At 34.5% G+C, this 27,579-nt stretch overlaps 6 protein-coding genes across 12 annotated transcripts in view; 2 read left to right on the top strand and 4 right to left on the bottom strand.

Annotated features, from left to right (window-relative positions):
• LOC145968132 (uncharacterized) overlaps positions 1-5,206 on the top strand; it is a 10,386-nt gene extending 5,180 nt beyond the window's left edge. Inside the window, exons 6-7 of the mRNA XM_083093389.1 lie at positions 293-493; positions 2,693-5,206. Of these exons, the coding sequence (XP_082949515.1) occupies positions 293-493; positions 2,693-3,736 (1,245 nt within the window). The 3' untranslated portion in view covers positions 3,737-5,206. The remainder of the gene's footprint in view (positions 1-292; positions 494-2,692) is intronic.
• Adsl (adenylosuccinate lyase) lies at positions 1,175-23,870 on the top strand. 2 transcript variants are annotated; one of them, XM_083093391.1, is made up of 6 exons: positions 1,175-1,426; positions 20,269-20,472; positions 20,746-21,028; positions 21,286-21,437; positions 21,575-21,973; positions 22,210-23,870. In XM_083093391.1, exons 1-6 carry the CDS (start codon positions 1,274-1,276, stop codon positions 22,471-22,473), a joined length of 1,455 nt encoding a protein of 484 aa, XP_082949517.1. In that variant the 5' UTR covers positions 1,175-1,273; the 3' UTR covers positions 22,474-23,870. The 2 variants fall into 2 exon arrangements, with proteins under 2 accessions (XP_082949517.1, XP_082949516.1); XM_083093390.1 differs by lacking the exon at positions 1,175-1,426 and having other exon boundaries at positions 19,906-20,472.
• On the bottom strand, positions 4,380-10,291 carry LOC145968131 (uncharacterized). 4 transcript variants are annotated; one of them, XM_083093385.1, is made up of 15 exons: positions 10,159-10,291; positions 9,853-10,026; positions 9,329-9,486; positions 9,137-9,248; positions 8,784-8,996; positions 7,545-7,732; positions 7,336-7,472; positions 6,925-7,054; positions 5,897-6,217; positions 5,692-5,787; positions 5,547-5,613; positions 5,396-5,467; positions 5,226-5,324; positions 4,938-5,015; positions 4,383-4,857 (listed from the first exon to the last, which is right to left on the bottom strand). In XM_083093385.1, exons 1-15 carry the CDS (start codon positions 10,288-10,290, stop codon positions 4,774-4,776), a joined length of 2,061 nt encoding a protein of 686 aa, XP_082949511.1. In that variant the 5' UTR covers position 10,291; the 3' UTR covers positions 4,383-4,773. The 4 variants fall into 4 exon arrangements, with proteins under 4 accessions (XP_082949510.1, XP_082949511.1, XP_082949512.1 ...); XM_083093384.1 differs by having other exon boundaries at positions 4,380-5,015; XM_083093386.1 differs by lacking the exons at positions 4,383-4,857; positions 4,938-5,015 and having other exon boundaries at positions 5,222-5,324; positions 5,564-5,613.
• On the bottom strand, positions 10,338-14,403 carry LOC145968135 (uncharacterized). 2 transcript variants are annotated; one of them, XM_083093399.1, is made up of 5 exons: positions 14,061-14,403; positions 13,349-13,481; positions 13,045-13,264; positions 12,693-12,878; positions 10,338-11,505 (listed from the first exon to the last, which is right to left on the bottom strand). In XM_083093399.1, exons 3-5 carry the CDS (start codon positions 13,132-13,134, stop codon positions 11,284-11,286), a joined length of 498 nt encoding a protein of 165 aa, XP_082949525.1. In that variant the 5' UTR covers positions 13,135-13,264; positions 13,349-13,481; positions 14,061-14,403; the 3' UTR covers positions 10,338-11,283. The 2 variants fall into 2 exon arrangements, with proteins under 2 accessions (XP_082949525.1, XP_082949524.1); XM_083093398.1 differs by lacking the exon at positions 13,349-13,481 and having other exon boundaries at positions 14,061-14,402.
• Positions 17,607-20,704, bottom strand: Ssk (smooth septate junction protein snakeskin). 2 transcript variants are annotated; one of them, XM_083093402.1, is made up of 5 exons: positions 20,171-20,704; positions 19,901-20,061; positions 18,754-18,960; positions 18,356-18,475; positions 17,607-18,130 (listed from the first exon to the last, which is right to left on the bottom strand). In XM_083093402.1, the coding sequence occupies exons 2-5, from the start codon at positions 19,949-19,951 to the stop codon at positions 18,029-18,031; spliced, it is 480 nt and encodes a 159-aa protein (XP_082949528.1). In that variant the 5' UTR covers positions 19,952-20,061; positions 20,171-20,704; the 3' UTR covers positions 17,607-18,028. The 2 variants fall into 2 exon arrangements, with proteins under 2 accessions (XP_082949528.1, XP_082949527.1); XM_083093401.1 differs by having other exon boundaries at positions 19,901-20,704.
• On the bottom strand, positions 23,481-27,579 carry C1q-vp (C1q-like venom protein). The gene is made up of 3 exons (XM_083093400.1): positions 27,420-27,579; positions 25,647-25,812; positions 23,481-25,400 (listed from the first exon to the last, which is right to left on the bottom strand). Coding segments are annotated over exons 1-3 (489 nt in total). The 5' UTR covers positions 27,422-27,579; the 3' UTR covers positions 23,481-25,079.

Below are 27,579 nucleotides of genomic sequence, written 5' to 3'. Positions count from 1 at the left end.
ATTATTAATGAGAGAGAGAGAAGTATATTATTATTAATAAATAAATTATATTATTAATTATATTATGAATTAATATTATTAATTAATTATTAATTATATATTATTAATAATTATTATTAATTATATTATATTATATTATATTATAATTATGAATACTATATATTTGATGAATAATATATATTTATTATACACATTATATAAATTATATTATTATATTGATAGTGTAATTTTAATACATTTTTCTTGTTTTTTTATTTTTAAAATATTTGATTCTTTCCTTCCATGCAACCAGGTAATTTACGCATCAGCATGGGATATCGAATACGTGTCCATCTATCGATTTCCGAATCACGACGCGGCCTATGCTATAGTCTCCTTTAAATCGCATCGCAACGCAGCTTTGGCGAGACGAAAATTGAGACCTGAAAAGCTCTTCAAGTGTAATGAAGTACACGTGGAATGGGCGCGTGTCGACTGGAATCCTTCTAATGTGGTGAGTGAAAAATTTTTATTGTTTTTCCTTTGCTTTTTTCCACGAACACACATCAGATTTCAACGATTGAAATTGAAGCATCAAAGTTTAATTTAAATACGAGTCTTTCGACTATTTTATTTTACTCAGGAAAATTAATAATAATAACATTCTTAAAAATATGCATGTAGTATAATTTTTAAAATAATTATTTTTATAACTTAAAATTACACTTTTAAAAGTGTAAATCTTTTTGTAAACACTGCTTCAATTGAAATCGAAGATAAACGAAGAGAGTCAGCAACAATCATAATTTTTCAATGTATTCGTGAAAATAATTTATTCATATAATATATAAAATTTATAAAAGTCTCGTTTTTTCCATTAAATTATTATGTCAAATTGGAATGCGTATTGATATATAAAGAAAGCCAACATGAATCAAATGTTTAAGATACTATTATTTTTAATGCATTTTTAAAATAAACTTTTATTTACACTTATTTAAAAAATCATGGTTAAAAAATTAATATTGAACACATGTCTGCGTCGAATAACATTTCAGTACAAATTCCTAAATTATCGACGGAGTTTAGCGGTTCTATCGAAGCAGTTTCGCGTGTTTTTCGTCACGAGGCGCTCGATACGATTTTATTCAGCTTATTTCATTCAGCTCGGGCAAACTCGGCCGGACTCGGCGCATCTATCGATCAGCTGATCAGCTGATCGGCGCACTTGTAGTTCCATTCATGCGGTCGCGTCGAACAGTTCCTTTTCGTGGAATTCCTTCTCGATTACACAATGAGCGTTTCGAAAGTGCAGAACGACTATTGTGATTACCGCAGTCCTTTATCGACCCGGTATGCTTCGAAGGAGATGCGGTACAATTTCAGTGATCAAAATAAATTCAGCACGTGGCGCAGGCTCTGGATCTACCTGGCTAAGGCTGAAATGGTATGTGCGATAAAAAATACAGGAGTACATCTGTTTTTATTGTATCGATTGTATTACGTACCCTGCGAATATAACGATAATCTTATATTTGAATCTTGCGTCTTTCATGGCTCTCGCGAAGAGTATATAAAATGAAACTAACCTCTACGAGAAATGATTTACGAGAAAATTAGACTTTATATCCAGTCCAAAATTAGATAGCGTAATTTGTAAAAATTCTAAGACACGATTCGTCTTTGAAATCAGTTTTTACAATTCTTTATAAAAAGTATAAATATAAAATAAATAAATAATATAACAAATAATATAAACAATAAATAACAAAAATAATAGTAAGAAATAATGAGTAATAATAATAATAAGTAAATAAATTCAATAAAATAATATAAATTGTATAAATATTTTTAGATAGCTTTTAGAAAAATTCTTTTTATTTATCTATGACAAATAAATATATAGGCAACGAGAAGCCTATAAAATTATTTTCAATGCATTTATATTGCCACATCTTATCGATTTACGCAAGATATTTCGAAAACAATGTTATCTAGTACACAAAGGTTATTCGATACGTCATCTTAAGATGTAAGATCTTAGCGTAAAAGTCTCAAGTTATAGAAAAAGTCATAATTAATGATTATCCGATGACGAATATATTAAAATGCATTTACACAAATTTCAAAAATTATTTAATTCCTTTACAAGAATTCTAAAAAATTCAACAAGATCGTTTGATGAATTTATAATTCTTATTATCGCAAGTAAAGAAATAATGAAGTGCGCATTCCAATATGACATTAGACAGACTGTTTTCTTATGATACTTGAACTCTCTTCGTATTTCGATTATAACAATATGGTCGATTTGCACCGATAGTGATCATCAGTCCAGTTAAAATTAGCTTTTTTCCATATTACATCTATTTTATTTTAATAAACGATACATAAGAGATATGTTTGACATCCTTGTTATTATTATTATTATTTATTTAGCTAGGATATTACGCAATATACACAAAAAAATTTACTTTAATTTTAAATTAAATTTAAATTAAATTTATTTTATTATAAATTCAATTTAAATTTAATTTAATATTTAAATAAAAAAGATGTCTTTTAGACACTTTTGATTAGAGATCTCTTTCAAACTTTTGTGTCACCTCGAGATTAAAATTGACAAACATCGGTGCAACCAGACCTACACCTGCACTTCATTATCTGAACAAAATTTAATTTCTCCCCGAACCTCGCACTTATATATCATCAGTACGAAGATCGTGGCACGGTAGACGGTAAGGGCGACGTGCACATTGTTCGAAAGTATCTGCCATTAAAGAAGACTACGATGTTTCCAACGTCGATTCTAACGAAGACCGAGCTTAATCATCAGAAGCAACTCCCCCCAATCTCTCCGCCATCATCGCTCGATAACGACAAGGACCGGGACAATCTCGCCAAATCTGCTCGCAACTGCAACAGCACCCGTTACGCCAACATGGTAAGCATGTCGGCGACCCTAGACGACCTCTCGTCGCGCGTCAAAAAGACGGAGATGCTGACGGACATCAACGACAACGTGCAGCAGCTGGACGTCTTCAAGGATCAGCAGACACATCAGAAGAACGCCGAAGCGGCAGATAACTTCCGCAACTTCGACATGTGGAGCTCCAGTCTGGTCCCCCAGTTGCCCGGCTCGCCCACAACCTCCAGCAGCTCGAAGGAATCACCGAAGACGACGTCGTCTCTCAGTAGGAGCATCGGCAACCGATCCTCCAACAGCGTTTCGAATTACCATCGCTATCCTTGTCACAGCTCTCGCTCTTTCGGCAAGACGATCGATCAGAATCAGCTGATCGTCAGCGACGCTGTCAGGTATCAGGCCGTGCCTTATCACCAGAATCGCACGTCCTGTTACGTCCTACTGCCTCAGAGTTATCTGTGTCCTAAGGATGCGATCGTAAATTACCCGCAATCCTCCTTCGGTCTTCCTGACGAGCAGGCGTGCGCGCCTCTCGCGTTCGCAGGCTGCGATCGTCGATCGTTGTGGCACAACGGGAACCAGATGGGCTCGATCGCGATGGATAAAGACTTGGTCGTCGTCGATGGCGAGCCCCGACGCGACAGAATTCCGGCGAAGCCGGAAACCGACGTCGCTACCGGATATGTTCAGAATTATCCGAACATCATGTTGAATTTCATGCCGATTTACGGCGAAACGGCATCACCGTACCTCGTCTCGATGGACGGCAACGACGAGAAGCGTCCGAGACCGATCTTGAAGCAGACGACGACCGGTCGCGCTTGGTTATGATTCGAATTTTGTTCTTCTCTCTCTCTCTTTTTTTTTTTTTTTCTTTTGATGACTGCTTTACGCAGATTTTAGAAAATGACGGCGCTCAGACAAAGATGGCGTTTTTATGTTTTATTTCACGCACTGATTAGAAATAATTATATTAGGATATTTCTTTATTTTTTTTTTTTTTTTAATTATAGATGCTGCCAAAGACTTGCATGTAGGTAGTATTAAGGATCCTTTTTTACGCGTAAGCGTTGCTAAAAGAGCCCAATCTAGTTTCTTTAGCTTGTAACTCGCTCGTTTTATAGCATTTTAACGATGCAATCTCGTCCTAGTATCTTTGAAAGCACGTATAATCGTTGGCACAAATTTATTTTTTTACGATCGATGCGTAATCGCCTGATCTCGTTTGCAACGACATCGCAGATTTATACCAGATTAAGTTTCATTCGCGCGTTGCCGCGATTTACTATACTTATTTAAAAGCAAAGTAGGAGCCAATCTAAATATTTCAATAATCGCACGATTTTTAAAAGCCCTCAGATTTTTTATCGTTATATTTTTATTTTTTATCGTCACGCGCTCGGAGCGAGAAGGAGGTTCTGGAGGACGCGTTATCAGAAATTATGCAATATTGTTCGAAATCGCTATATATATTTTTTAACGATACAGACTGCACAAATATAAAAGATGAAGGTACAAATGACGGTATACATTTACAAGATTACAAAGGATTACACGCGCCAGAATGGAAATTGGTATCATGTTACAAAAGAGGTACGAATCATGTGTTTTCCCGATATTATCTAACATTACAATTAATAATCAACTGCGATCTTTCTTTCTCGTGCTCCTATTCCTTTTAATATTCGCGCGAAAAAAAAACGAATATACGTTCTATTATTACTTATCGCTGTTCCTAATGACTATTATATTATAAGGAATGAGTTTTTAAGACAATCACGATATCGACGCTTCCGGTCACGACTCGCAGTATCTATTCTATCGACGTGAGATATCTGTAAGGTTGCGTTACAACGCATGTAATTGCGTTACATGGAGGAAGGAGAGGAAGCCGCCGTCTGTCTCTGCGATTGACCGCATTTTGGACAAGCGTCCGATTTCAGTTTGATATTCTGCGAATAAAAAATCGTTTTTGATCGTCTTTAATTTTTGCCGATAATCTTTGACAGATCAGCTCAGTTTCAACACTTACAGTTTTAACGCGAAGAGACAATCGACAATTGGCACACCGTAGCTTCTTCGAATCCGCGATTTCGAGCATGCTCGTTATCTGAAAAGCGACGAAAAAGAACAAGATAGTCTTTTTTTCAAAGCAAAATCAAGTAATTCAAAAATTTGCTTTCATCGATCAATTTGAAGGGATATCTTTTGTTACTTTGTTTGCACGATTTTACACAAATAAATCTATTTTAACCAGACGTTTGTAATAATACAAGTTGAAATAATAATTTTTATAGCATACATATATTGGGATATTTACCTTTTTACTGTCTGTTGGAGCGCAAAACTCGCAAAAGTACCTCTCCCTCTTGTCTTTGAAGATGATGTTGCAGTAGTTTGTCGAAGTTGATGTGAGGCTCTAAAAATATATGCAATTAAATGAGAAATTTCCAAACGATCAGAATAGGAACCATCGTGCTCTAAAGTCACCTGTCGCTTGCAGCGCGAACAAACATCATTCATCCGATGTTCGATCGGGTTCGGGAACTCGGCACGTTCGTTCTAGAATAAGAAGCAAGACACTCTCTATTGTAATCTATTTTTCAGAATTTAATAACTACGCAAATTTAATTTTTTATACTTTTGAAACAACCGTACTAGCAAGTGTCCTCGACGTTTCCGGGACGAGAACTTGATCGGGTATATCTCTAGATAATGTTACAAGTAATAGTTGAAGTTATATTTATACTCATGGTACGTTCAAGTTATTATTTTCGTCTGCTTACGCGTCTCTGATCGGATCCACTCTGTTCGATTTCAAGTGCAAGAGTGTCCTAGGTTTTGTCCTGCTGCTGACAAGGGGCGAGACTAATGTCGCGCTTCTGAAAGGATCGTTTTCCCGATTATAACATCCGTTTCCTCTCTAAACGAGCTCAAGGACAGTCGATTCAGTTGCGCTAAATCGATTGTCGCTTCGAAGAAGTTGCCTACATTTGCGTGCCTACGGTGTGTCTCGGCGATCCTTTGGGACTCGACATCCTTTCCTTTTCCGACGCGCGCGTAAATTGATAAATTCGACGCTCCTCTCTCCCTCCCCCTTTGATTCTTTCAATTTTGCTGTCGACTTTCTCGACCGACTCCTCTTTCCTCTCTTCGTTTCTTTCCTTTTCGTCGACGATCATCTCCTCGACCATCGCGGATTCCTCACCTTTGCCGAGCATCGCGATTACCTCTTCCGTCAATTCTTGGTCGGATTGACTCGTCAGATTCCCGTCTCTCTTCCCCTCCGTTGTATCGACTTTTCGCTTGGGTCTGAGATTAATTGTAGTTTGAAATTAATTTCCAATATATATACAGGGGGTCAGGACAATCTCTTCCCCAAAAAAGCTCTTGTAGCTTACCTCGAGAGCTTTTCAAAACACTATAATAAAGTATTTTTTCATTGAATTTTTGAGTTATGAGGCTTGAAATAATCTCTTAATTTTACATAAACCATAAAATATCTAGTAAAATATTCATTTTTCGATTATCTTACCTTAATACATTTATGTACAAAATAATGAGAGGAATTAATTAGTGTAAAGAAAACACATAATTGTTTCGAAAAAAAAAAATGTAATTGTTAATTGCAAATTATACTTTTTTTTTTTTCGAAACAATTATGTGTTTTCTTTACACCAATTGATTCCTCTCATTATTTTCTACATAAAAGTATTAAGGTAAGATAATCGAAAAATGAATATTTGACTAGATATTTTATGGTTTATGTAAAAATTAAGAAATTATCTCAAGCCTCATAACTCGAAAAGTACTCGATGAAAAAATACTTTATTATAGTGTTTTGAAAAGCTTTCGAAGTAAGCTTTTTTTTGGGAAGAGATTGCCCTGACACCCTGTATATAATTAAAAAATAATTGTATCTATTTTATTTTAAATATCTTCAGTAAGGAAACTATCATATATAATTATTCCTGATTATTTTCAAGGATTTTAAATAAATTTAAATGCAATACGCATACGTGAAATTGCTCGGATTATGCGATGGTGTTTCAATCTTCTTGTTCGGTTTCACGTAGACAGAGGCGAGGGTGAGTCTCGTGACGGTTTGGGCGATTCCGGTCGTGAATTTTGTCGCATCGAATCTCGAATCTTCAATTATAGATTTAAACATTTATACACAATGCAACGATACCGCGAAATTCAGGATCAGATCTACGTATACATATATAAGTAACGCGTATAAAGTAAATAAAACGAAAAATTTGTCTAATAAATATTTGGAATTTTCGTTGCCTTCAAAGCGATACACATATATCTTAAACTTGCAAATAAAACAATTAAAGAGATAAAATATTCCCGAGAAAATCGTGCCAGACTTTTCTGATCCTGAACCATAGAAGATTTGACACAGTTCCGTATATCAGATTTACTCGCAACCTGCTGTGTCGCCTCACTCGTCAATGTATTGCTAGTTTCCGGTCCTTGAGTCGTTGGAACCGACTTCGTACGTTGCGACGATAACGGTCGAGATTGCGAATGCGGTACGGTTCCCGTTGCACATTTGCATCTGCGAAAGAGAGAAGGGATCAGGTCTCGCTTCTTCAGGTCGCACGTACAAGTTCTAAGAAGTGCAAATTACCCGGGACAGCACGGCATGCTGGCCCCTCCGCGGATGAATTGCACGATGGCCGGATAGGACCATTGCGGACACTGGAGATACTGTCTGGCAGCTTCCTCGGGTGACACGGCGGTTTGCATGAATTGTTGGCAATATTCGCATTTGGCGAATGTTTGCATCGGCGTCTCTTTTACGACCGTGCTCGGGGTCTGATTTCGTTAAAAAGAAAGAAAGAAAGAATATATATGAAATATATATGAAAATATTGTAGATAATTCCAGAGCTAATAATAGCTACGTAAATTAATTTTATATCTTGATAGAGAAAAATAAAAAATCAATATGAAATATTAATAGGGGATGGGAGTTTAATTAGAGATTTATTTAAAAAATATTTTTATTCATAAATTAATTAATTTTTCGTAAAGATAATGATTTTGAAGAACAAATTTTAATAATAGAGAAAAGTAAAAAAAGTAGATAAAATATTGATAGAATTGTTAAATTATTTAATGGATATTCATATAAGTTAAAAATATTATTAAAAATTGGTTTGTTAAAATGAAATATAATTGTTTTCATGAAATTTATATTTACAAATAAATTTATATTAATTTTTTTAAAATAAGTAGTGAATAAAAATGTTAAATAAAAATAGTGATAAAAAAATTAAGTTAATTTTGAATTTAAATTGTGCATTAGAGATTAATCTGGAGAAATAGAGGGAAATAATTAATAAATCTCTAATTATTATTAAAAATAAAAAAATTAATAAAATAAAATTAGATTTTCATAATGATATGTTTAAACAAATTATTAATCTATAGATTAAAAGAATTATAATTATAATTGGGTGATTTTTTAAACTTATCAATAAAAATAAAATCATAAAAAAATAGAATAAATAAGAAATAATTAAAACAAAAAATAGTTTAAGAAGAATATCAATCAATATTATTAATATAAATCAATATTTTTAAAGACAAAATTAATCAATTAATTATTTAAGGAGCGCACAAAAATCAAAATAATGTCAATTTTATGTCATATTGACATCAAATTGACTAAAATTTGATTTTTAAATTTGATCAATATGATATTATTTTGATTTTGTGTTCTTGGATAATTAATGACAATTAAAAATATCGATCTGATTTTTAAAAAATTTTCTCTATCAGATATCGAAGGAGATTTGTTTCCGAGTAAAGATAAAAAAAAATTCGCGCGGAGGAGACTTATCAATGAATCGCGAATCACTCACTTGACTCTCCATGACCGACGTCTCGCATGGTTCCGTCTGGATTTGGGCGATACTGAAATTGTACAACGAGGGGACGCAGGTAGGGGAGTCGACGTACTCTCGTCGTCGAGCGTATTCGACTTTACGATAAGAGTGATCGGGCGTCACGACGGTCTTTAATTCGTCCGGCACCCTGACGTCGCTGAGACTGGTCGTTACGTCGTGCTTAATTATCTGCACGCGCTCAAGAGACGTTAATTAGAATGGCTGATTAATGCCGCGGCTAATTTACACCGTGGCAAAATTGAGGTAATTCAATTTTATGCTTTACTGCGTAAGATATTAGGAAAAATTCTCTTTCCGCGAGCGCTCACTTTGGCTTCTTCCCTCTCGAGTGGGTGCGGTTCCTCGTCTCCACGCGGCAAATATTCCGCTCCTTCGTAATAGCAACATCGTTTGCAGACGGAGCATTTTGTCTTCCAGAATCTACAAGCGAATGGAAAACGTAAACGGATCATTCGCGTCTCTCCGAGATTCGAGGATTAACGGATAATCGCGAGACTCACGCGAAGACCATCGTGATGTCGAGTAAGAAAAATAGCGTCGCCAATAGACACAGTACCATTGCCGTTATTTGCACGACGAGTTGCGTGTAGCCGTAAACAATTAACAAGATCCCGGCAGTGCCGAAAAACGTGAGGCCGATTAAGGAGAACACGCACATCTGCACAAATCATTTAATATAATTTTTATGGGGAAAATATAATTTCGCATGCAAAATATATATAAAATCTTATTTCTATAAATTTCCAACTTTCGCTCATTCTGTTTCGACGAAAATTATAATCACTTGACAATTTTATTTAATTTATCATTTAATTTTTCATTTTTGTAATTTATCTTTTTTTAAGATGTCCTTTAAAAATTAAAATAATATATGTTATTTTTTTTTACTTTGTTGATAAATGGCTTTTTTCGATGGACGTCTCGAAAAAGATAAATTACAAGGAAAAGTTGAATAAAATTTCCAATTTTCATCGGAATAAAATGAGTGAAAATTGGAGATTTAAACGCTTGGCGTGTAAATTACCAGAATAACGTGCAAGCCGGCGTTGCCGGCAAAATGGCTCATCAAGTCGACAGCCAGGATGAAGACGTAGACACCCGATACGACGATCAAGAGGATACAGGCCAGAGTACTTATCGGTGTAGGATCCATAACAATCATATAAATCGTGAACGTGAAGAGCAGTAACACTGCAAACTGCCTCCGAGGAAAAGGAAATTTTAATTGAACGGGCGCGACACGAGATGGATCGATCCGTATTGATTTTAATTTTAATGTTTTTTCTTATTAGTGATGATTAAAAGATGTGATAGAATATCAGATACGCACAAATTGAAATATCCTCAGCGGTTTAATCATGATCGATACACATCTGCTTATCTTGTGCTGCGGCGGCTTTTGCCGAGGAAAATGCAGTTTTATCTTAACCAGTTTGCTTTTTTCATCCTTACTCTCTGCCATTATTGCTATTTCATGTAAATATTGACGTAATATATAATGTAAAAACGCTACGTAAAGAAAACTTTATTTAAAACAATTTTTGACAGTTACAGTACGGCATGTCGTGCATTTTTGTTTCTACGATCGAGATCATGTCATAGAATGACCAACTTCGTGTATTTTTATTTCTTTTTTTTTTCATTTTTATTTGCGAATTTGACCTAAGGAAGATAGATGGAGATGAGAGAGAGAAAGTGTAAGATATAGGTAAAATGGACGAGAAGAGATATTTTTTTATTTCGCTTAAAAGAGAGAATAGCTTCTTAGATTTGCTTATTAAATACTTTGTAGAAATAAATGCTCTTTGAATACAAAACTTACTGGACGGATTCATACGCGAATAAATACTTTGCTCGAATGGTGAAAATTTTTTTCAAATTGCGATTACGTTGCAATCGTTGCGAGATTTCGCGTTTTGCCTTACATAACTATAACGCTACGAATCTATTATATTATCGCTAATTTTTCTAATGTTAATACACGATATGCACGATGTTGCTTATACACTATACTATGGTGATAATATATAATACTACTACGTTTCTAACATACAATGTTACTTGTTGATTGGTTTTTACAAAGTTAATATTTTTAAAGAATTTTTCTTTGAAGCAGATAATATTCATCAAAAAATGGCGATATGCAATGTTTTTTATTTTAAATTTCTTGTTTTAAATAAATCTCTTTTTATAAAGAGATTTTTAAATTTTTTTAAATTTTCTGTTTTAAATAAATCTCTTTTTATAAAGAAGACTTTTTTTATGCAATATTAGGCCTACATCGATTTAGCATTTCTTGTGAGATAAATTTCGAGAAATGTAAGTTAATTATAATCAACTTTAAAAAGAAATTAAAAATTTGTTGTTTCTTTCGAAGCGAATTACTCGTAACTTTGACGAGAGTTCTCCAACTTCTTTGGAGATTGTCAGGTCTTTTATGCAAACGATGTGATGTTCACGAGCATCTTATTATGGCGATAATCTCCGCGAGGAATACTGCCGCGTTTACGAACGTAAATACGGCTGCGGATATAAGCATGTCCATGTATTGCTTGCTGGGATGGACCTCGTTGTTGTACACGTAATAATAAGGACCGTTCATCTTACGCCAATTGTGGACCATGAGGCTTCCGGCTACCACGTGCATAAGCGCGCCCACGGACGCGAACATTATCAACTGTAACAATCAATTAATCGATTAAATTCGCGGCTCTCGATTCGTTGCGTGATGAGAATCACGCAATAATCGCCGACTATTTTTAATTTTTAATTGCTGGCGGAAACGAATGAATACACGCGATATATCATTATGGATTTTGATGGAACATCAACAATTCAATTCACTATATATTACATTTTCCTTGTGGGAAGAGTCAATATTTTTGAGTTTTAAATTAATGAGCGACAAGCTCGACGTTATTGGATTAATTCGAGATGAAATTATACCGCGTGTGAAAAAAGCGACTTATTATTTATCGCCATGTTTGCAGTCGAGATATATTTTCTCTCAAGGTTACTTGTCAAGATCTTGCATGATATCGTATCATCAATCATGCGTCATATAATAAAATACGTCTAGCAAAATTTGCACAGTTGAAAAGTTCCTATTCGCATGATTCATGAGTTGATATTCGCTCCAATAAGTTCGAACGCGCGTTCCATCCGCGATAAACACCGCGCGATTTTCATTCGGAGACACATTCCTAAGTTTATTATGTATAAGACGACATCAAGAAATGTAGCGAGCATCGCATAACGAGGCCTTGATGCGTCCGCTAATTAACGCATACGTCGTCGCTGCGTTCATAATGACTCAGCTGTACAAATGAACTAGGCGTATCTAGTTGCGACTAGCGTCGTCTTTATCGTGAGGATAAATAATAACAAGGACAGCGCATATTGACTATTAATCCCTATTGAATATTTCATGAAAATGAACGAAAATGACTTGCAAAAACAATCTACGCGTTATATATTTGTAATTTTTTTTAATCACGTTTTAGAGAAATAAACTTCTTTCTGTCAAAATTTATTCCTGTAAAAATTTCTTTTTATTAAAAGGAGAAAAATATTTAATATATTAATTATAAGCTTTAACTACAGATTCCATGATTTCGAATTGATTTCTTTTTTCTTATCAAAAATGTTAGAAGCATTAATAAAGATTGTAAGGATGCCCTTGGAGTTATGGTATAATCTTTTGTCTTATACCCTGCACAAGTAAAATTATATAAAATGCAAGCGCGTATTTGTCTTCTTTGTAAAGAAATTAAAAATAGAAAATGTGTCGCAAAGAGAGAGAAACTTTGGACTAATTTTCATTTTAATTTTAGCGTGATTCACGATATATCGCAGAGATATTACCGTTCTTTTTGGCACGCGATCGCCGAGCATGTGGCTGAGGACGAAGAGCGCATTGATGAGGATATAGCCGGCGACCGTAACGTAAATAGTGGCGGCGTCATCCAGCTTGAATCGCGGCCTGTTGAAGATTTTCTGGAACGAGTTCATCGGATCGACCGCCAGACCGATCGCGAAAATGGCCACTATCTGCATCGAATAAAGAGCGTTACGTAAAATGTTTATGTACACATTGTACGTATGTCACGAAGCGAAACATTTGCATTGCAAACTGAGAAGACGCCCAAGAGACTTGATTAATTTCTACAGAAAATTTCTACTCGCTATCTCTGTTCGATTAATTAAAGATACTCGCCAGTTCGATTACTTTGATGACGATCGGTAGGTGACTCAAGAATTTGTTTTTGGGAGCTGGCCGTTGACTCTGCTGATCCTCGTCCGCCATTCTCACTCTTCGATGCTTTCCCCTTCTGTCGCCCAGTTTGAAGAATTTTCAATATGATCCCTGGTGACGATCGATTCTTATTTCTTTCTGTTTCACGCGCGTGCAACCCCCTTGCAGTCTCTTGGCGGCCCTAAAACGAGAAACGCGATAGACATCGCGTAGGGGAGACGCATGAAAAAATCGAAGGGTTGAACTCGAGGAAAGCTTGACTCACGTGGCGCCAGTAAAAGACTGTGAAACGAAATTATTTGAGCGGTGAAATATTATAAATTTTCTTCAATTTTTTTGTTTTGACTCGATCTTTCTTGGCCACAAGTATCACGATACTTATCGTTTACCCGTAAAATCTATTACAGAAGAGAACATACATCGTACAATTTTTCCTCCCAAGTAAAACAAAAATTGAAAACAAAGTATACAAGGTGTCCCAGACTTAATGAATCACCCGTTATTGGTAGATTCCTGAGATCATTTGGAAACGAAAATCTTAATACCAAAATGTTAAGAAAGGTGTAGTTTCGACACTACAAAAGATTAAAGATTACCAATCGGCGCGTTACGTTCTCCTAGCTCAGGGACATAGCGCATCAAGAGGCCCGCGTACAGCGCGATAACATCGATATCGATAGAGGGATGAATATAAAATAAAAAATAGGATTCTGCAGTAAGCGCGATTGTGTTTTCCATGCGACAGTAGTCGGTAGTTTGGACATTTGTATGAAGCCTTCCTCAACATTTTGGTATTAGAATTTTCGTCTCCAAATGACCTCAGGAATCTACCATTAACGGCTAATTCGTTAAGTCTGGGACACCCTGTATATTCAAAGAATAAATAATCTCGCTGTGTCTCTCTGGAGTCGTAATTTTCTCTCAAGAATGAGTACGCAGTCACAAGAGCGAGTCGCTGCGACTGAAACTCGTTATACCTAAACAGGCCTCAAGTAGTACGCCGACTGGCAAATACTCCGTCCATTGAGTCACCTGACGCGCGTTCCCGTCCACGTGTGTTACACCCGCGTCGCGAGCGAGGACAACAGGCTTGGACGCAGCCGCTCCTCGAAGAGCTCGGGTCTCGGGAATTATTCCGCCTATTTTATTTCCACCTAGGAAGAAAGTGGAACAGGGTTCACGAGTACTTTCCCTCCGCTTGTTTTTCCGAACACGACGCGCGAGTTGACGCAACGAGTCGCATGTCCCGAGAGGCCACCGTTGCACGCACCGCACGATGCAGCGGCAGAGCTCCAACTGAAACGCAAAACGTACGTACGGTATACTTACGGCAAACACTTACGAGCTTTACGATTCTCGCGCAAGCGAAGTACGGACTTGGGGGTCCCGCGCGCGCGAGTCCGCTTAGGCAAGGTATCGAAGATGGGAGGAATCGATGCCTCGATACTAGACAAAGCGATGCCTCGGCTTTCGTAATCCGGGGCTTTCACTCGTTTAGCGGCTCTACGAGACTTTCACCAAAAATATCAATCCGATATGATAGTCGATGATCGCAAGAGGCATCTTGGGCATGTATTTTTTTCCCTTCATTCGCTAAATATCGGTTATCAAACTTGATAGAGGTGGGAGGGGATTAAACGATGTCACGACTTCGACGAGAGGTGTTGCCCGACAAGGAACGTATATCGAGGTCGGGCTCTTTCACGCACGATAGCGTTTGACATCGCCAGATTTCCGGTCGCGTTTTTGTCTGCTCTGTATCGCCAACGTGTCACGGACACGCGCGAAGTGTCCGTGTTATGTTGCGTGCACGCCCTATTGCGTCATCGATTAAATGACACATGTAATAATACTGCATTACAAGCGAGTCGTCGAAGGACTCTTGCAGCTTCCTGCAACAGGTTGATTTACTCGAGAGAAAAGGAGATTTATGGTCTTTTAATCTTCATCTTTAATATATATACTTGTATATTTAATTTATTAAATAAAAAATAAATTAATGTATTAAATAAATTAATATTAAATATATTAAATAAATTTATATTAAATATATTAAATAAATTAATATATTTAATTTATTAAAAAAAAGGAAGAGGAATGCGATACAAAATAATCTCTCTAATCTATTAATATATTAAATAAATTAATATATTTAGTTTATTAAAAAAAAAAACGAAGAGGAATGCGATACAAAATAATTTCTCTAATCTAGAGGTCTTTCGCATTTTTTCAATAATTCAGTTTAGCTTTATGGGATTTTATTAGTCGCTCGATTGATCATATTTGCGTTATTTTCAAGGTGTCATTGCACACGCAAGCGTGCGTGAGCAGTATAAAATTCACAATACGAATTTCCGCGGGAGCGACTTCCTTCTCGCTTGGAACGACACGCTCGATCCTATTTCACGGCGTTATTTTGACGTCGCGGTATGGTGCAAGGACACGTCGTGGATTCCGCGGATTATGTACCTGCCGTGTGTATTGAAAAGGCCGGCTATAGTATTACACGTAAATGCGCGCGCGCTTATTACGCTTCGCGTAATTATGGCAACGCAATTATTCTTAACTCGCAATTAGTAAACACACGATTCGCTGGACTTTAAATGCTCTAACTCGGAATACGATAAGTGTCACCTCCTGGTTGTAAAACGGTTGTAGATTAGGTCGCACAGTGCTCCGATTATCGCACCACTGCGTCTTAACATATTTGTGGCAAAAGAAGAGAAAATGTTATTTAATATTATATAATTATTTGATATTTTATTTTTAAATAATTTAAATATATTTTTTAATTAATATGAATATTTTATATAATTAATATAGTAATATATTATTATATATTATGTTTGCATTAATATAATTATTTTTTTATATATAATTAATAATAATATTTATGATTAATATTATTATTAATATTATATTTTATTAATAATAATATTTATAATTAATATTATTATTAATATTATATTATATATTATTATTTTTATTATTAATATATTTTTTTACATGATTTACTAGATCGAATAATTCAGAAATGGCCAAGATTTATAAAACATTGCACTACTGTTATATTTTTACTGTTGTATTTTATTAACACACTATAACAGTTTATTAAAAATTAATTTATTTAAGATTACTTATTTATTTATCATCGAAGATGTAACTTTAAAGTAAGTAATTATAATATGAAATTAAATTAAATTATATACGCGCGTTTGCAAGTTACATAGATATTTAATGAATTTTCTGTCTCGTCTGATGCGCAAAAAAAATTGACTACGCATAAAGCATGCGACTTTACATCACCTGTGCAGTTTCTAGGTTGTACTTGTAGTTATACTTAACCAACATTGCCGGAAACGAATCGTCATATCGATCTGCACGTTGTATGACGACGAGTTCGCTGCAATCTTTCACTTTTCATATCGCGATTACTCAGTATCTATGTCAACTTCATCGTCCTCGATTAAACATTTACGTAGCTTACACGATAATTATTTTTCGTCTCGGCCATACAAACGCAGTTTCCCCTGTCAAGAATAAAAAGAATGTTATATTTTTATGATTTTGATTTATTTCTTGGACATTTCGAGCTCTAATTATTTTTAATAATTTTAATATATACTTTTTTTTCTAAAACATTTAATATTATATTTGCAATATTAATATAATTATTCAATATTTTATTATATAATATTATTATTAATATATTTTATTACATGATTTATTATTTAAGGAATATTTCGAATAATCCAAAAATAGTTAAGATTTATAAAATTGCACTGCTGTATTTTATTAACACTATAACATCTTATTAAAAATCGTATTTATCTATCGAAGATGTTATCATCGAAAATGTACTTTAAAATAAGTAATTAATATGAAATTAAATTAGATTAGATGCGCAAAAGAATTGATTACACAGAAAGCATTTTTCGGAGAATAAAATGGGAGGAAAAGATACTCTTGTCTAAGACTGTAAATGGTTTTAACCGAGTTTCTTTCTCTCTTCATACAAGTACTTATATTCACGCGTAAATAATATACTTGTCCTATTATATTCCAGCTTTATAACTTAGCAAAATTAGGCGTGACCTCCGCGATTAACGTAATTATGTGGCCGACTCGTGGGTGGGTGTACAATCGTGTCGGTCATCCGCGACGATCGCCGGGTCAAATAGATTAATTGATGCAGGACGGGATCTTGGTAGGGCTTATGATGAAATCATCCGGTGGAACGTCGTGGAACAATCGACGTTTATTTTCGAGAAGGACGCCGGTCGCATGTTTTTAACCGCTCTTTCTACATTTTCTCCTTCGAGTGTTTGGTTAAACAAAAGGGGTCATGCGCATAATTATCGCCCGATACGTATTATCGGTCGTTGGGCGCCCGCGAGAAGGTGCCAGACGCGAAGAAGCGAATTTTTACAGCGGCAAATGCGAGTTAGAAACTTCAGAACATTGATTTGCTTTAAAACTAGTGGAACGATACGTAAGACGGATGAATAATAAAAATGGATTGATTCTTTTACATATGTAAGAAATATATTTTTTATATATAAATCAGTTTTGTATCAGTTATATAAACTCTTCGTGAAAAATTTTTTTGGGCGCGTTGCATGCATTTTTAATGGAGAGGTATCGATATGAATAAATATATACATGTATAAAAATGTAATAAAAAAAAAGATTCCTCCTTTTCTTAATTTTCAAAAAAGGATAAAATTATTTGCATTATTTAGAAAAAGAAACTTTCCATACTGAAATATGACTAACGATATATTCGGAGATGTAGAAATAATTGATAACGATAATTTAATACTGTAAGCTTTTGCAACATTCGTTAGCTTTAACGAGATTAATTTTGATGGAATGAAACGGAAAGAAATGATATTAAATATCGTCTCTAACAACAAACTTATTTTATAATATTTTTTTTCTTATACTATTGGAATTCATCTTTAGCGTAATGAAGAAAACTCAATATAAGATCCACCAGGTAGGTTGCGCCTTCTATAACGCATAATGCGCCCACGGCCAAGCCAATCTGAAATCATTGAATTTTCTCAGTTTAATATTTCGGGAGATTCTGGATATGATTAAAATTTAAATTTAAAAAAATATATATAGCTGATTTTTGTATAATTATATTATTTTTACTTGTGTGTTAAAAAATAATTCCTTTATCACATAATTAAAAATAGAAATTTATATCTCTATCTTTCGATTTTTCAGTATTTTTTTATGATTTTAATTTGCAAATTCGATTTACCTGTCTCTCTGGCGCATCGTATATGAATTTTTGTTCAGGCTGATAACCGTGCCAATAATGCAAGGCTGTTCCACCGACAGCTATAAACATGAAGGTTCCGACGAAATTCATGACGATTTCCTGTAAAAAAGATCGATTAAATTATTTCAAGATTGTCAGATTACTAATCCTTTATATTAGTGTGTGTAGCTTTGTGATCTAATCTCTTATCTCTTCGAACAGATGAAATAAAAATATGTTTTATTTATCAAAAAGAATCTAAATGAAGAAAACATGTCACTTCTGATACATTCTATGTATTTTACTTCTCTTGTGAAAAATATCATAGCTTTTTACTGTAATTTTTAATATAACCCTTTAATTGAAATACATATATACGTCGACATAGAATTACTTACAACAAGAGTCTTCTTGTGCTCGGTATTTCCGAAACAATAACTGACGAGCACGACACTCGTGTAGATGAAGAAACCGACGAAGACGCCGGAAGCGACGATCTCGGCATCTGGATTCTTGTCCTCGTTCAAGTTCCAAGTTCCACCTACACCTAAAAAGTCGCCGCCATATCCTGTACGATACAGGATCAAAATGATGAGATTGAGAACCTGAAAATTGAAATCACGAAAATATATTTTTCGCAGAGAATGTCATGAGAAACTTATGGAATATATTTATCTGGTTTGGAATAAATTTCCTAAAATTATATATATATATAATATCTGCTTTCAAATATTAAATAAGTTTAAGAAAATTAAGCTCGAACGAATAAATATATAAAATAAAAATTTATTCTGTACTTAAAATTTTAAATTATAATAAAAGTTTTATTGTGTAAAAAAATAATTAAGTTCGAAAATTTAAAATTTAGATTATCGAAAAAAATGTGACAGTTTTATTATCATTATAAAAGGTTTTTCTGAAACACTTCATAGTTTCAGACGTTAAAAATGACGGCAGCGTGGCGTATATCGCTTACTAAACAACGTTCGTTATCGCAAACCGATAAGGGCAATCATGAATCATGTATGTCTTAAAAGAATGTCCCTTAAATGACTATATTTATAATGACTTTCCAGCTCACGCTTTTTCACAATTGAAATCATCGACCGCAAAGCCGCGTTCATTGAAGAATTTGCAATGCGCGATATGAGTCAGATTAAGCGAGAAACGAGATTTTTCACATCGTAGTTTACATTGTTAAGATGATCACATTCTTTGAGACATATTATTCAATTCAATTGTACAATTATATCTCCTAAAAAAATTTACCGACTTGATCAATTTGGAATCAATTTCTTTTTATTACGAAATATTTAATTAGATGTCTTGTAATTTTTTGATATTCAATATTAAACAGTTTTGTAATCAAATTAAAATTCTAATAAAATAATAGTCATTCAAAATAAATAAGAAGTAGATGTTTAGCGAGAAAAATTCCTGAATTTTTAATCACATTGATAAAAAAAAATATCATAGTTTTCGGACGCTTTGCGAAATTCTCTCCACAGATATACACTTTTCAGCCAAAATATTCTGTGTTCTCACCAACTTTAGCACTTTGATCACTATACTCGCAATAGTCTGCAGGGACACCATCTTTGCAAACTTCTCGACACCTCTCACCGTGAAAATAAACGAACAAATTGAAATCCGCGTGAAATGTGCTTTCGAGCGCTTCCTGAAGCGAAGAACCAAGCCCTCTTTATCTAATCAGATGATGCACAGAGTACGTTGAAATGAGGATAAGAATCAGAGAGGATCGACGCACATGCGCGATCTCTTATCATAAGCGAGTGATAATTTTAAATCAGTTACATCGAGCTTCTTCTTCATTTTTACAACTGAAAGAGCGGCGCAAGACCTGTAGACATGATACCGATCAGAAGTATTTATCAGCAACGACGATTTTTCAGGAGCTCGGTCTGGTCATCAAGCCGCAGCAGATCGCCGAAATGGAGGCACACGTGAACGACATCGATTTTGAAGCCGTCGACAAAGAGGAAAGAGCGACGAGGCATGATGTGATGGCGCATGTTCACGTTTTTGGCGAACAGTGTCCATTGGCTGCACCCATCATCCATCTCGGCGCGACCAGCTGTTATGTTGGTGACAATACGGTACGTTTCATTAATATTAAACACTAAGTACGAAATATATTACTTATAATTAGAAGTATCAACATGAAGATATATCTATAAAAAAATCACATCTCCCGATTTTTAATATAATTTAAGATTTTTAATTTCTTTTTTAAGCTTTTGTCAAGAATCTTATCATATTAACCGCATTGTTACATCGTAATTGAATATTATATATTTTTTTTATTTTTTATTTCAAGAGTAACAAAGATTCATGCACACAACTAATTAGTTAATTATTTTCTTACGAAGGACCTCCTAATCCTGCGCCAAGGCTTCGACATATTGCTGCCGAAACTGGCCAGCGTAATTCGGCACCTCGCGAAATTCGCTCTCGAGAATCGCAGCTTGCCTACTTTGGGCTTTACTCATCTTCAACCAGCGCAGCTGACGACAGTCGGCAAAAGGGCAACGCTATGGTTGCAGGACTTGCTGATGGACGAAAGAGCCATTCGTCGCGCCAGAAACGATCTCAGATTCCGTGGAGTCAAGGGCACTACTGGCACCCAAGCGTCTTTCCTTCAGCTATTCAACGGTTGGTCACGCGAATTTAATTTTTTTTATTTCATCAAGAAAAAAATAGACCATGATACTCAAGTAAAAATTTGTTATCTAAATATGAATTAAATTTTTCTAATAATAGAAATTGATAGAATGATAGGATAAATGATAGAATTTTTATTATTCAAGTTCTTTAAGAAAAATTGAAATTAAGTTGAAAACTAAGAATTGAAAGATTCTTCGTAAGAATCGTGGGAAATAACTGCTAAAAAATAATATTAATGTTAATAGGCGATGCGGAGAAGGTGAGGCGATTAGATGATCTTGTCACTAAGATGGCTGGTTTCGAAAAGCATTATGCTGTTACCGGACAGACTTACAGTAGAAAAGTCGATATAGAATGCTTGAACGTCTTGAGTTCACTCGGCGCGTCCGTCCACAAGGTGAGCGATATTAATTTTTGCTTTGCACACAACAGCTGTTAAAACAACTTAACTGTCGGGGAATGGAATATCCATTTCTCTCTCTTGTTAAAAATTATTCATCTCGAACTAATAATTTTCTTTTTAATATTCTTTAGATTTGCACGGACATTCGTCTTCTCGCGAACATGAAGGAAATCGAAGAGCCCTTCGAAAGTACGCAGATAGGCTCGAGCGCGATGCCGTACAAACGCAATCCAATGCGCTCCGAGAGATGCTGCAGCGTCGCACGTCACCTGATGACGCTGGTCAACAACGTCCTCAACACTGCGGCGACCCAGTGGATGGAACGAACGTTGGACGACTCAGCGAATCGTCGGATCACCTTGTCGGAGGCCTTCCTCTCGGCCGATACAATCCTGATGACTCTACAAAATATTACGCAAGGATTGGTCGTTTACCCCAAAGTCATCGCCAGACATGTGGCGCAAGAGTTACCCTTCATGTCCACTGAGAATGTGATAATGGCCATGGTGAAGGCTGGCGGCGACAGGCAGGTATGACACTCTCTTTTTCTCAGAATGTTTATGTATAAAAATTTTAGGACAATTTGCGCAATCATACTTTCTTAGGCAGATTATCAAAATATTAATAAGTATTATTAATTAAATTTTCAAATCTCAATTTTTAATTAACTTTGATTTTAATTTTTCATATTTTATTCGACAAATTTATATAATGTTATTTTTCATAATATTAATAATTTGAATTATTTTATGCATTTCTGTCGTAGGTTTGCCATGAAAAGATTCGCGTGTTATCGCACGAAGCCGGAGCCCAAGTAAAGCAACATGGCTTGGATAATGATCTGGTTGATAGGATCAGAAGAGATTCATATTTTGCGCCAATCTTACCTCAACTGGACGATTTGCTCAACCCAGCGACTTTCGTCGGTAGGGCGTCTGAGCAAGTCCTCGAGTTCCTCGAAGAAGAGGTGTATCTTATACTCGAGAATTATAAGGGAATAGAAAGCGAGACTGTTGAACTCAATATTTGATCCTTGAAGAAGAGATTTAATAGTTTTGTAGAAATCTCTTCAAGAGTATCTTCCAAAGAAACTTTTATACGATGCTATCAAATTATTATTTAGAATAGAGAGTACGCCCATACAGCACAGAAGCTTGCATCAACATTGCTGCAATGTTACAACATTGCACATAGCAGTATGCTGCAGAAATATTGCAGAGACATTATTTTGTAATATTACTTTGGCAATGTTGCAGCAACATTTTAACATAGCGAAAATGTATAACATGTGTTTCTTTACTTGCCGTTATGTGGCGACACCAAACTTAACTAACTCGTATTCGAATTTTCATCTAAAGTGGATATAAGGCCTACAAAGGACTAATGAAGTAATTATATTTTTTGTCTTGTGTCAGTTAAATTTCTGATAAACTGACTTGATTTATTTAATATTCTGAATCCTAATAAGGGATCTAGATTATTAAACAAATAATTTGTTTAATAATCTAGATCCCTCGTTGGGATTCAGAATATTAAACAGATTTTTCTTCATTGAATCGGTAAATGGGAAATAATTCATTTATTGCACGTATTAAAATATTCTGGTACCGAGTGTATGTAAAATAATTGTATGTATATTATTGAGATAAATATTTAATAAGACACATTTGATAAAAAACACTAATAGATATTTTTTTTCAAAGGCGGTAAATGTTTTTTTTCCTATCTTTCTTAAACATTTCTTTATATTTTCAAAGTTTATTTATTAAATTTAAAACGGTCTGCATTTGCAATAGCAAAACGCGTTTTAATATTGCAAATACGTTGCACCGTAACATTACTACAATCTTACATTGTAATATTTCTGAGGGCGGACATTTCAATGTTGCTGCAAGCTTGCAGTAATGTTGCAGAAACATTTCGCAACTTCTATGCAATATTACAATGTTTCAATGTTAGGTCTATGCAACGTTTTTGCAATCTTTCGGTGCTGTATGGGCGGTTGGAATATTTTTTATAATAAAAAATTATAAAAAATTATACGCATAAAGACACATTTTATTCGTTGTTAACATTTCTTACATTGATAAAATAACTTGTAAAAAAATAAATCGCACTGTTCGCCGTAGATGCGCGCACGCGTTCTCTATTGTCATCTGTAATATTCCCTCTCTTCTTATCTTAAAATCTTTCTTTTTTTTATTTTTTTATTTTTTGTCAATTTTATAATTTTTCTCTCCGTAACTACTGCAATAGCAAACGCTTGCGACATTTATTATAGTAGAAACAGAGTGAAAACGATAGAGAGGATAGAAAAAGATTGATAGACAAGGTAGATAGACAAATAGATAGATAGAAAGATAATAAAAGAAACAGACATGTAGAAATTAAATCGGAAATAGAAATCGAAATTGAAAAAGAAAAAGACTATCTTATATTTATAAGAAAAGAAATAAAAGAAGTTTGACAAAAAAGTATAAAGTTTATAAAAGAATAGATTAAAAGAAGATAGAAATAAGAATAGTAAGTTTAAAAAGCAGAATAATGATGAAAACAATGAAAGTAACAAAAGAGTAAAAATACTAATTTCAATACTAGAATATTTTTAAAGGCAAGTATTCTAAAAGAGACTACAAAAGAAGTAGATAAAAAGAAAATATGAAACAACGAGATATAAAATTTGTAACAGATAACAGAGGTAAGAGCTGAGAGAAGAACAATTTCAAAAGAAGACAGAAACATTGGAAAACGATAAAGACTAGAAGAAGTATTAGAGATATAAATAATCAAAGAAAATACACAAAAAGATAAATGCATATAAGTTGAACGGAGAAAGTTGATCTGCAATCCCGTTAATTTATAAGAGCGAGAAAAATAGGCTAAGAAAAACCAATTGAGGAGAAAGTTAATATGAAGAAAATACTAGAAAGAAGAGCAAAACGAGAAAAGTAACAGATGAAAAAACTGGAAAAGGCTGTGTTTACAAAATGGTTAGAAATTTATATTTAAATTTACTTTCAAATTAGAAATTATTAGATCAATTTCTTCAATCAAATTTTAGTCGAGTGGTCGAGAGCGGAGAGAAATAATTATCATGAAATATTGAATTCATACACATCGAAATTTTAGAATTATATATTACAAACTCTATTTCGGCACACAAGAAAGCCTTTTAAGTGAAATAACATTGATATTCATAACTTGGATTTTGCAAAAGCGTTTTAATTTTTTTCCCTTTCAGATGCTTTTTTAATATGTATATTGATGACGATTTTAGAACTTATTAATTCAAGAGCATGATGTTACCGCTAATTTTGTTTATCACATACATATCTTACTTTTTCAATCTTTAATACTTAATCAAAACTTGTTTCTTTATATTATTTTAAAAAATTTTTATTTATTTGAAAAATTATTGATTCGTAAGATGATCTACTTGTGAGATTCGGTGCTCTTTACTGGACTGATTGCGTACATAATATAGTATTTTTTAAATTGAAAATGTAATTCGAAATTAAGATTTCCATATTGATATATCACGGATTTTCTGTTGTAATTATTTTTGTACTTTATAATTTCATTTTTTTTAAATAATAATGATCAGTCTGATGTCAGTGAAGGTTTTAACGATACAGCTTATCTTTTGTAAACGCGATGGCCCGTAAAGGTAGCCCCGTCGGTGATCTTTCCGGATTCAACGAAGACGGCCAGCTGATCACCGGCTTCGACGTCCAGTAGGACAAGATTGCTTCCTCCGCCCGGACCAACGCTGACAATTGGCCTCCAACTGTCAGACTTGTTCAATTTGCGTTTCAACGTTAACCGTAGATCCGGGCCTCCATACCCGGCGAAACTGAATTGGTAGAGGCCTGGACAATGCGTGGTGAAGATGCCTGTCTGCGCCGCGTAGCCGACTCCTTTGTCCACCAGTGTCTCGGAGAGAACGAGTTTAGCTTCCTATTACATTTACGTATAAATGCAATAATGATAAAATTTCAGTGAGATTGCATTTTCAGTGATCAGGAGAACACCAGCTTGTTCCCTTTGTTGTTAATGATTGATATGTATTTGGTTCCTTGAACTAATTCAAGTAATCTACTAACTTGGAGACTTTGAACTAGTTCAAGTAATCTACCTAACTTTTTTATTTTTTCGCGTTATGATTATTTAAATTTCAGCTTATTAATCACGATGCTGACTTACATTCACCGAGCCTTGAGTGGCAGAGAAGGCGACGACCCCGGCGCAATCGGCGGCAGTCGCCAATTTCTTGGAGCCTACCGTAGTGATACCAGGACTTTCCGGTGGATCTGGTACCGCTGCATCAGTCAACGCGACCACTGCCAATATCAGCACCGCCCACACCACCCTATTCAAATACAAAATGATGAGTAAGTATATTTGTCCGCATCTAAATATAATGAAGATTTATTTTCAAAGATTCTACTTGAAAGATTCTTTAAAAAAGTGACATTCTGAGGTTTTTCATTAATTTATTATATAAAAATGTCTCGTTCTTTTATGTGATAATTTTGCTAGGTTTTAACAATATAAGTTCCTTGATAATTAAACCGCAAATTAAGTAAAATAAAGAACAGAAGGTGATTTGATTTTAACGAATCTTATAAAAAAATTATCGTGCTAAAAAAATTATCATTTATTAAAAATATACGACAATTAATTTAATTTTGTGTACAGAATTCTAATTTAAGATATCGATTTTAATGTGAGAAAAATTGAGTGCTGCGCTTTGAAATTATGCGAAAACAAGCTTGAAATAAACATGACACGAGGTGTCTACGCGCAACTGGCGATAACATGTGGTTGCGTAACGCATCACGTGTGGACGTGTGTAAAGAAAATTTTTACGCTCATATCCTCGCCTCTTTTTGCTCGCCTGACGTTTAATTGCCAGTGTGACCATTCCCGGTAAAGTTCAATCGGTTCGAGGTACTTTCACTGCTTGCGGCTACTTCTCAACCAAGTATCTAGGTTCGTCCTTTCTGTACGCGCGTCCTTTAGTCTACTCTTTGGCTTCTTGTCTCGTAAAATTGGTTTTTAAATAATCTTTTTATCGTTTATTTATTTTTACAAAAATTAAATGTGCAAATTTCGTAATCGCAATTGAATGGTATTAAAGTTTGAAGAGTTTAATGTTCGGATATTGAAGAGTATAATTTGTCCCTAATGAATGAGAAAATTTAACTTTCGCTTTAAAGAAAGTAAAATCTTTTGTGATACGATTGAAGCTCAAATTATTGATTATTGGAGCGAAACGCATCGCGTGGTTGCATTTTAAATAAGTGTTTATAATATAAACACTTTGCACAAGTATTTATAATATATGAGGGATACTTGGAATTCTAATAAGCGGATTATTTGCATTTTGATTGATTGATAAGCCGGAACTGCAGCAAAAGCGGTCGCAAGGTCGACGATTATCGCGTTTTTATTATTGCGTTTACGTAACGCGATGAAGAGAAATCTTTAGCACTTTGCCATGTTATTATTGCGAATCTCAGTCTCATGCAAATTAAATCTACATCGTTTACAAAATACGAATCTATTTATCTTCGTTATTAGAATACACACACTAGCAACTTTATCTGACTCTATATTTATAATTCCAGAGTATTTACCGTTACTTAATCTCTCTCTAAATTGTTATAAATTGTTTCTAAGTTTTTATAAATTCTAAAACAATCAGACAAATAGGAGATATAAGAAGGAGATTGAATTGATTCTTTTGAAACATCTAATTTCTATTTATTATTAGATTCTTATTATTATTTATTATTATTATTATTTCTATTTAAAGAAGAATATCCAATCAATTTTTTCGATAATTATCTATACGTGATTGTAGGAGAAATTTTTGATAACTTTTAATTGCAATTAAATTACAATTAATGCCTGATGAAGCCGACATAATCAAATGTTAATTAAAATACCATAAGAAACAAGTAAGAAACTTACATGATGGTGAAAAGTGGTGCGGCAGCGACGGGCTTCCCGCTAAATCGAGCTGATCCTTTCGTGTTACAGGCAACAAATCGGGCCAAGACAGATCCCGGTTCGCCTTTATATCACCTTCTAGCCCGAACTAACGAGTCGTACGTCGATGCCGGCCTTTTCT

Source organism: Camponotus vicinus, unplaced genomic scaffold (genome assembly GCF_025532165.1).
Source record: "Camponotus vicinus isolate PSW18456_S1 unplaced genomic scaffold, iyCamVici1.0 SCAF_3, whole genome shotgun sequence".
Classification (NCBI taxonomy): domain Eukaryota; kingdom Metazoa; phylum Arthropoda; class Insecta; order Hymenoptera; family Formicidae; genus Camponotus; species Camponotus vicinus.
This window is presented reverse-complemented; position numbering and strand designations above follow the sequence as displayed.